Source organism: Eleginops maclovinus, chromosome 2 (genome assembly GCF_036324505.1).
Source record: "Eleginops maclovinus isolate JMC-PN-2008 ecotype Puerto Natales chromosome 2, JC_Emac_rtc_rv5, whole genome shotgun sequence".
Lineage (NCBI taxonomy): Eukaryota > Metazoa > Chordata > Actinopteri > Perciformes > Eleginopidae > Eleginops > Eleginops maclovinus.
In genome coordinates, this window is record NC_086350.1 from 11,599,662 (window position 1) to 11,610,041 (window position 10,380).

At 42.8% G+C, this 10,380-nt stretch overlaps 1 protein-coding gene across 2 annotated transcripts; it reads left to right on the plus strand.

The window, feature by feature from the left end:
- Positions 1–1,842: 1,842 nt before the first annotated feature.
- On the plus strand, positions 1,843–10,168 carry LOC134883289 (circadian-associated transcriptional repressor). Of its 2 annotated transcripts, none has more exons than XM_063911597.1 (6): positions 1,843–2,008; positions 4,114–4,573; positions 4,905–4,980; positions 5,668–5,746; positions 7,649–7,775; positions 8,580–10,168. In XM_063911597.1, the coding sequence occupies exons 2-6, from the start codon at positions 4,154–4,156 to the stop codon at positions 8,961–8,963; spliced, it is 1,086 nt and encodes a 361-aa protein (XP_063767667.1). In that variant the 5' UTR covers positions 1,843–2,008; positions 4,114–4,153; the 3' UTR covers positions 8,964–10,168. The 2 variants fall into 2 exon arrangements, with proteins under 2 accessions (XP_063767667.1, XP_063767676.1); XM_063911606.1 differs by having other exon boundaries at positions 1,846–2,069.
- Positions 10,169–10,380: the final 212 nt, after the last annotated feature.

Consider the following 10,380-nt stretch of genomic DNA (forward strand, 5'->3'; position numbering starts at 1 on the left):
CATTGTCTTCTGTGTCTCTATAGTTTAAAGCACGGCATGGATGTGCATGAAATATCTCATGTACACCCCCCCCCCCCCCCCCCCCCACCTACAAATGTAGATGTCTTTTTCCTGTGCTTTGAAGTGGATGAGATGTACTCCGCAGTGTCATGGGAGGCTTGAAGGCAAAAAAGGGAAATGAGAGTTCAGCAGACTCGGAGCGTCGCAGAGTCTGGGGTCGTGGGAGGATCTGGTACTGGGGAGCAGAACAGGACAGGAAACTGTTTATGTGACGTTTAATAGATTGTAGCTTACGAGACAATTAATTCACCATGAGTGGCTCACAGCAGGCATGTTGCTCTTACAGACTACATTGGTGCTGTGGTGTCTGTGGAGTATCGTACACAGCAGGGTATGATTTTAGGCACAATAGCAAAGAAGTACATCAAGCGTCAGTACACCGTGCTCGATTTGACCTGCATGCTCCTCAGGTAGTCATAGCCACATACGCTCATTGCACATTACAATGGAGAAGGCTCATCAAAGAAAGACAGCCAAAGAAGTCCTTTGGCTTTTTATTTCAGATACCTTTTGTACCTAGCATCTCCTGGGCAGGGTTTTTGGCTCTGCAAACATCTCACAGTGCTTTTTCACATGCGACCTCTGCTCACTGCAGTTTTTAAATTCTGTTTGCCCTTGTGTTGAATTGAAGGACACGAGGAGGGGGAAGGTTATGCTTTCTGTAGGTGGCTGTCTCCCAAATGCACATTGGGATCACATTTGCTGAGAGAGGGTTTGTGACTCACGGTTGGCTCCAGGATCAGGATGCACGTCTGGCAGAGGGCCCCTGATTTCTCCCCCTCTCAGTCAAACAGAGGTCCTGTGAGTCACGCCCAGGCTGTAGCCAACAAAGGAAAGAAATTAAGATTTTTAAAAAACTCTCAGAATATGAATTGCCTTATCAATTACAACTACTTTTGTTTTAAATGAAATTATATACTTGAACGACTGGTAACATGAAACAATGACAATTGAATCTCAATGTTTAGGAATTTATCAAGTTATTACAATGTGGAGACTGAGTATATATTTTTTTAAAGGAATATGTTCTGTGTTTAAGAGCGAGTATGAGATACCTCAAGGCCTACTTTATCGAGGATTTTCATTTTATCCTTTTTTTTTTTTATCCACCATGTTTCACCTTAAAGCTATAATAAAGCTTTTTTAGAACAACATTTGATGCACAAAACATTTCTTTAGTTTATCAATTCGGACAATTTAAAATAGTGGACAGTGCCAAAAGGAATATAAAGTGGTTAAAACTTAAACACATCGTAGACTATTCTGTCTATGGAGTATTTTAGATTTTCATACTGTTTTTAACATGTTATTGGTTGAGAATTTTGGCAATGCTAAATGATGTACAAACTTCCTCCACCACTGCAAATATAATCTGAATTTAAAAGCGAGACTGTGTGGACCACCACACTTCCTGACTTTCATTTCAAATACAATAGTCTGCTCTCATGAAATATCACTGTTTTCCCTGAATCTGCTGACTGTGTCTTTACCACTCTGCTCGGTTCACAGACATGCCACAAGTCAGTCCTCATCACCCGGATGATATAAGGCTGGAGAACGCCTGCAGTGACCCAAACTAGCCCTGGGTTGACTTTTTGCCCAGCTGCTGAAATGAAACCGATCCGCGTGTCCACGTGTTTGTGTCATTTCCATCTCATTTGCATATGTAAACCGGCCTCGCCTATCGCTCCGCTGCTGCACCGGGAGCTGACGCTGATTTGTCGGTTGGGGGAGTTTGAGGAGCAAATGAGAGAGCCGGTCCCCGCTAATCCCGCCCTCCCAGACACGTTGCCTTGGGAGAAGCAACACGGGCGGATAGCTGGCTGCACCGTGTCCTCACACACTCACACTCTCACACACCGCACGTCCGACACATCAGCTGCTCTCTGCCCCACACTGCTGCTGGATTTACCGCTGAACAACGGAACAGTTGCTCCATCCTGGGAAGGTACGCACCCTCTGATCTTCTCCTCCCTGATACACATCACTGATCACCTGTGTGTGTGGAGGTGAGACATTTATTTAGGATTTGGCCAGAGGAATTTGGCGCCGATATGTATTTGTATAGAAGGATTAACAGCTATAAAATGGCAGATAAAGGTGTGACAGTGATGATTAGTCTCGTGTGTATTCCTGGTTAAATACAATTTATTATAACAGTGCCTGCTGCCAAATTTGCCATGCCTGATGAGGAAGTCTATTGTGTCTGTTACCTAACTGTTTTGAAACCTGCATTTAGGCTCACAAATCAGTTAATTCCCTTTTCGTTTTCACTGAGAAGAGATAATAATGTTTAATCTTTGAATGAGGGAAATATTCCTAATGTGTTTCTGTTCTTCTGTATCAGAATGTATATGTGTGAAGTAGTGGGCATCTCTATTAGTGTGGCCCTTCCACACAGGTAGACATGGATATCATAACGGATTTCTGCTATGAGGGAATTTTATTAAGAAATGTGTGTTTTTTTAAACCACATGTTTAAGTAGATGTTATCAGTAAATAGTCTGTATTTCAGTTTGAAATATTGAAGGCCTGCGTGGTGTACTCAAATGGACTATTGGAACAAGTGTGGTATGTGAATGTGGTTTTAAAATAATTCAATCTGACAAATGATATCATTATCATAAATTATATGGACTGTTGCATATTATGAATTTGCCAAGAAATTGGTGTTGGTGTGTCTTGCAGACACAAACATGAGACCGAGAATAGACTTTTATTTCAGGATGTATGATAAGATTTAATAATATATGTAATACGATGTAATATTTAGAATAGTTTGATGATGGATTTTGAATTTAAATGATTAATAACTTTTTTTATATGACTTATCAAGATATAGTAATGCATATATAACCAATTAAATTAGTAGTAATTAATAGTAATATGTATTCAGCCCTTGGATGTGATAATAAAACAGTGTCAGATATATATATGATGCTGAGCATCTTGAATACAACAATTGTTTATTTCCAAGTAGAAATGAACTCAGCATTTTTTTACAGCTCTTCCCTCTAATGTTTGCTAATCTAGCTCCTTATCGTTATTTTCTCACTAAAATTGGTCAGCTGTTGTCTCCCTGAAGCATTATTATAACCTTCAGACAGAAACTTTTTTTGCGTCTGTTTTGTTGGGGCTTGTAAATCAGTCAATCTCTGCTCCACCCTCCTCCGTAACAATAAGATCAGAAGGTGGTCGTTCTGTGACAAAGACCAAGGGAGCAATTAACTCTCCTTCCCTCAGACTTCACAGGAGGCAGGAGACATGCCAGGCGTTAAGCACTCAAAACACAGAAAATAATCCCTATGCTGAAAATCTTTATTCTCACTTCCTTTTATCCTCTAATCACTGAGGAAACATGTTGGAAAGATCCTAAGATCCCACAAAGAAATGAAACATCCGTGACATTGAATTTAGTCTGAAGAGTTTTTATTCTCCAGGCATTCTTCATGTTGGGAACAATCAGTGCCAGGCTCTCATTTTCTAAAATCCTTTCCCCCCACAGTGGTGTCACTAATGTTGATGGGAGGTCTGTCTGAGACGCTGGTCGTCATGGTGGCAGTCCCCTGCCCCCTTTGAATAAACAAGCTAACAATGTTTATGAATGATTTTGGTGGTAGCAGCTGGCAGCTGAATGAAGGGAAACGCTCAGGCTATCGATTGTAAAATGTAGATTTTATGTCTTTGTTCTTTTCACGATGTGGAATTTTATAATGAAAAAAATGCAAGAGAGAAAAGATCTGAGGGTCTGGGGGTATTAGCTGGATAATTATGGACCCTTGAATGTTTGGTGTTTGCTGTGAAAAGTGGCTAGTCTGTGTTTACTGGCTCAGGTGTTGCATCGGTAAAATAAACAGGTCATTGTGGCTTGAACAACTGTGGTCTCACTGCCACCATCTGCTCACAGTAGGCTCGCTGTGTGGAAGCCTTTATTCATGTCTGTTTCATGTTTTTATTTTACTTCTAGGCAAACCAGTGTTGTAGCATATGTGGCTGGGTGATTATTTATTTTCTCTATTGTTGCATTAGTAACCATGGCTTTCTGTCTGTCAGGTCAGTGATGGTCAGTGCGAGTTAGAGCCTACAGCCAAGGATGTCTGCTACAGATTCGGACAACTCCATTGACTGGCTGGCTAGTGACAATGAGGACAACGAGAGCGAACAGGAGTCTGACTGCACAGGAAAGCACAACCACACAGAGGATCCTTCATCCCCCAGCAACCCGCCACACCTTGGCCCATCTGACAGCAGCTGCCGCTGGGGCAGCGAGGTGAAGGAGGGCGACTGCAACTGGAGCGAGGTCACAGAAGCCTCCAGCCGGGGATTACCCTCAAGCTGCATAGAGACAAGAGACAGCGCCATTGGACTGTGTAAAACACAACATGGAGAAAAAACGAATGGCAAAAACACTCAGCAAGCACTGAAGAGACCTCACAGCTCCGCAGAGGAGGAGTGCAAGGAACGGCAGCTCATTTCCAATGTGTCAGAGAAGAACCAAATTTTCCACAGAAAGGTGAGCAACTCTGACTTTCACACAGGAGGTGTTTAACAGTGTCAGCAAAACTAGAGCATGCCCTATCACCTATGTCGTCTCCCCTGCTGGTTTTGAGTCATGCATCACATTTCCAGTAAAACTGACTCTCCCCTGTAACTATAACCTGGATAAGTAATGCTTTTCTTAGGAGCTAAAGGAGTTATGTTATCATAAATCAAACTTCAATCAACAGAACAGTAGGCGCGGAGTTTGGCTGTTATCTAAATCATTTTCAGCAACTTTTATATTAATATGAACACCGATTTGTGGGTTGATATCACCTACAAATGACTCTTATTTTTGTTTTCAGTGCATGGAGCTACAATGCTACATTCATCCACTGTCATCGATCTTGAATGGCCTTCGGTCGGGGAGATACAGAGAACGTAAGTCGCTCATTTATAATCTCTTGCAGTAGTATCACGCTGTTTAACTCAACCATTCCTTAGTTTAGTCTCTATGTATGTTTTCTGTCTTAGAAAAACCAACAACATTAACAATAGACTGGATAGACAACATGCCACATTTCCTGGAAAATGTGCCCCTGATATTTGAGATTAAGATGACTGAACCATTTATTGATTGTTTATCAAGAAACCACAACTATTTCCTGTGTGTGCATGTGTCTATCTTTTATAATGGAGCTGGTTATGCGTAACGCTTCTTGGCAACTTTAAAAAAAAATGTCCCTCTTTAATAAGAGCACATCTTAATCTTATTTCTATGCCAGTTCGAGGCAGTATCACGGTTCGGACCTCCTCGTAAATTAGCTGTTGGCAGAGAGGAGTGAGAACATACTGTACCACAGTCTCCACTAAAGCAGCTGCTGTTAGCGAGTCTCCTGATAGGCATTATAAGGATTTCTGGAAGAAAGTGCCATGTACAAACAGACTCTGAAAACTGCTTCATGTGGGAACTTTGTCAAACCTTGTGTGACCCAACACTTCCTGGCCACAGAGGCAGGGAGTCTGCTCCTCCACACACACATTTCACACAATCCATCTGCTGCACAGACTCAGGCCTGCTGTCAGCACAGTTCATGTGGCTCACGGTACGACTTTATTCTTTTCCAGGACTAAGCAGTTTCCAGGAGAGCGTGGCCATGGACAGGATTCAGAGGATCATGGGTGTCCTGCAGAACCCCTGCATGGGGTAAGTGTCCTCAGCATGACCCACATACAGACAATGATATTCAGTGTGTGTTTTTGTAGCTACAAACAGATACTGGGTTATGTGTGCTTCATTAAAATCTGTGTTGCCTGTGCAAGTATGTTGCCTTCACTGATCACAACTACAATACCCTCAACCTAACATAGGGTGCTTTCTGTCTTGGGTCAAAGTGGTCGACAACATGTCTGTGACACATGGCTCACAGCAGGTTGCCCTGTGAGTGGCCGCTACCCCCACACACTCAGAATACATTTACTGCAGGGATGGCTGGGTCTCGCTTTAGCAGGGCATCTTGTTAAAAATGTATCACCCTCCACTGTGGGAGCAGCACACTTGTGTCTGCTTGATTAGCGCTCCACTGGCCAGATGGTATAATGGGATATGATATCACCACTTTAAAGGAGAAAGTCTTTGTCCCTGAAATACAGTCGTGTGTACATTTATTGATGTTGTTAATATTTTTGAATCATAAAACAGCCAATTATTGCCATTATTACGCTCTCAAGTCTCTGAATACACTGTACACACAAAAAAAAATTGGGTTGAAATCAATACCACTATAATAATACAAATATATTGCTTCCTGGCTAAGCTTGACTCTTCACACGTGTTAAGCCGCACGTTCAGTAACTCAATTAAAATAAATTCAACTAATTCAATTTCCTTTAAATTAATATTGACTAGGGCTGCATCAACTAGCTTCCTTTTTTTTTTATTACTTAATTTATGGATTTAGTCTATAAAAAGTCAAATAATGTGAAATGCCCAATTTCAGGTGTTCAAATTGCTTGCCTCGTTTGCCAAAAAAAACAACAAAAAAAAAGGAGGATATAGCTTACATTCAGATCAGAAGCTGGCACCGGTAAATATCAATTGTCTGAACTGTTGTCAAGCTATCTTGTGTTGATTGCAATCAAACAATCAGTTTGATAAAAAACAGAATAGAAGTATAGCTCGTTATGATCATATTCACAATATCACACGGCACTGACGGTCTGAAGTAGCTGCTTCATGTAGCATCTTCCCTCTGAATTTTAAGCAGCACTTCTGGCACCTGTATGTAGGGCAAAGCATCATGCTACACTGATATAGGATGAAATGGTAGACTGATATAAGATTAAGTGCTGCTGAGTCTGGCGCAGACTAATTGGAGCCCTCACCCACCAGCTGCTGCCCTCATATGGGAGACAAAGAGTGGGTGTGGCAGCCTCCCCGCAAACAGCCGGGACAGAGGCTGGAAGGTGGACCAAACCCCTCCCTACCTCCTTCCCTCCCTACCTCCCTCCGTTTCTCCCTGTGCCTGCTCTGTATTGCCAGCTGGCCGCCCCTGCAGCAACACAATGGTTGATAGGATCAAAGTGACTTTTTTAGCAGTCACTGTTGCAGATAATCTTTCACATGAATTTAACATGCACTGAATGGAGTACAGCAGGAAGGTCCTGATCATATGACACAGGCTAATCCCTACCCACCATCTGGTTTTCACGGGTGGGAGTTAATGGGGCGCTGTACCCTGTTACACACCTCACACGCAAACTGCGTCACCATGATTAGTTTATTTTCACAGTGACGCTGTTGGAGACCGATGTGGCTTTGGGGTTTTATATTTAGAGGCGAGCGGAACTATTATACATCAGGCCACGTGTGAGCTCGAAACATGTGAGAAATAGAAATGTGCTTAAGACAACCCCCCCCCCTCAAACACACACAGACACACAAACATATGGAGTGCAGGCTTTGCTAAGTGAGTGAAGTGTTAGTCTACTGTTCGAGATTGCCTGTTTCCAGTTTGATTTTGATTGTGAATTAAGATTCAACGGAAAAGATGATTGGTAAAATGTGACTAAATTTCTCCCTCTGTTTCTCTTTCCTTCATCTTTCCAGGGAAAAATATATTAATATTATTCTTAAAATGGAAGAAATGCTGAAGAGCTGGTTCCCTGATGTAAAGCTCAACGATCAACTTGCTGATCCCCGGACAGAGGAAGCCATTCCTACCAAGAAACCGAAGGTAAAGCCTTACAAAAGCAGAACTGTTATGCAACATCTCTTTTGTGGAGGAGGCCTTCTGCCAAGAGTGGTGACGATTCAGCGAAAGAGGGATAAAATATCTATTATTATTTAATCACAGGTCTGGGACTGGGATGGAGGGATTAGCAGCTATTTTTACTGAGGTATTACCACAGTCTTAGGTTGGCTAAGAACAATGACAGGAGAAAAGGTAATTTTGGAGGGAGTGTTCCTAAGGGGATAAGAAAGGTAAGAATACTCTGGAACATTCCTTGGCTTTTAATTGGTTAAGAATCATTTCTGTGGCTAATCCTGACAAACCCTCCCATAAACATGGTTTTAATGTACTCTTCATTTTATTTCAGTCACCACAACAAAGCATTCAAAGCATCAGTCAGATTAAGCAAGCAATGAGCAAGATAACTTATAAACAGTGTAAAGGAACAGTTCAAATGAAAACACATTTTCAAATAAGTGTTTTTGCAGCTCTGTCTTCTGAATTAGGCATCTGTTTGCTTACATTTCAGTCTCTTAGTAAGGATAGAATAAGTCAGTGTCATATTTTTTGTGCCCCCTTCAAGTGGGCAAAAGAAATCTGTCTTTTTTAATTAGAACATCGTCGAACATGCCTACTATTTTAAATCCCACTGTATTGGGTCCAGTTTTATGTGTTGCTTTCATCCTATGGACATTCAGGTGCATTTCTCTGCTCATTTACAGTATTCTTGTTGATTAATGGACAATGTCTCTTAATAATAAACTATCAAATCATTAAATCAAAGTGTGTTTCTATCTTTTACACAAGCTATCTCCAGTAAGCGTCACTGCAGTCGTGAGCCCTGTCACCGTCAGTGATCCTGCAGCCGGCGTCCAAACCCTGAGAGTCACCGACCTCACTCCTCCTGGAGCTTACTCTGCCAGTAACCTGAAGTGGCTCCACACCTCACCCATCTGCTCCCCTGTAGCAGAGCAGGCTCAGGCCGGCCCCAGGCTCCCGCAGCTCCCCGAAGACCTAACGCAGGACAGCGCCGTGTCCTCCAGCACGGACAGCCACGCTAAGACAGACTCAGTGCCCAGAGGCCCTCCGCCGAGCAAAATCAACGCACCCTGTCTAGAGAGGCTCCTCAAATCAACAGAAAGCATCATCTGCAAGGGGACGGGGGCTTTGACAGACAGCAGCTGGTCCTAGTCCACACAGACGGCTGGGGGTCCGGCTGTAAGCACCGCACAGACCCAGCCTAGCCTTGCCCACCATGCCGGGAGCCAGTCAGCTCGCCATTCCAGCCTTCGGGGGAGACAGGAGACTCCAAAAGGGACGTCACAGAGTCCACTGTAACGTGGAGGAGTGTTGACGGACATGTTGTACTCTGTATGGAAATGTGCCCTCTCTGACATAACAAGTGTCTGCTTTAGTTTCCCCTTTTTTTGACTTACTCAGTTTTTTTGTTTTGCACTCCTGAATAGCGTGTGTGAGAGTGGAGAGGATAGATGCCGAGATCTCTGGAGCCCCTGATTCCACAACTGAACCGTTCCCACTGACCTGTAGATGCAATAATGCAGAGTATCTGTGAAACCGCCATTATGCCTGAAAGGTAAATAATTGCAGGAGTAGCTTAAGTTCGAAAGGATTTTTCAGATATCCAGACATGTAGGTGGTCTACATATTGTGGCATAAATGTGATGATTTCTCTCAACCCCACCCTCCAGACCCCATGACTCCAATCTTAAGTTTATTGATGTGACTGTTACTCATTTGTATACTTTATAAATAAGTCTTTTGGTACAACTGTTCTACCTCAGCGGGCACCACGTCACAGTTACTGAGTAGGAATGTGAACGGTATGCTCAAAGTCTGAACACCTCAGCAGATCTGCAGGGAGCCAAACGGCCTCTGACACGCACTGCGAGGTCTGCAGTACGAGTCGTTCTGCTTGTACAAACAGAGGATGCTCTCTCCATGGGGATGCAATCATGGGCCTGACTGGTGCCATTGTAAAGAATGTCAACTGCAGATTTCTTCTTCGAGTCTCCCAGTAGAAGGCAAACAGTGCCTGTAACGTCAAGCTGTGCCTGTAAGCCGGTTTGATGAAGAGAGAACCGTTCAGAATAACTGCTCCTCGGTGGGATGTACAAAGCAGGAATTCTCACTCTCCTGCCATTTCCTGTAACGAGTAAATTATTCAGATCTTGCCAACGACTTTCTGTGGTGGAGTAGAACAATTATTTTATTTTGCCACAGAACTAGACAGTATGTTAGACCAGCAGAGAGGGACAAGGTATTTCTCTGTGTAAATCTTACGGAAAAGGTTGTCGATTTACCCTGAAAAGTGGCCTTTATAGTGTGACATTTTATACTTTCAAAATAAACGTGGTTATATTTGTTTGATGCAAAAAGGCTCGGATTGTTTTATTGTGAGTTCTTCTTACATGTAGGCTCTTTGAAGTTATCTTATGTGCAGGGAATCAGCAATAGCTCAAGGTTTGAGGCACATTTTCCACATGCCACCTAGTTGTCTTATTAGTTTTAATGTTCCGCTCAGCTTTTTTCACTTTTATGTTGAGTTTTATATCCAGCAGCACTTTGCAGTAACACAAAAAGGCAGAGG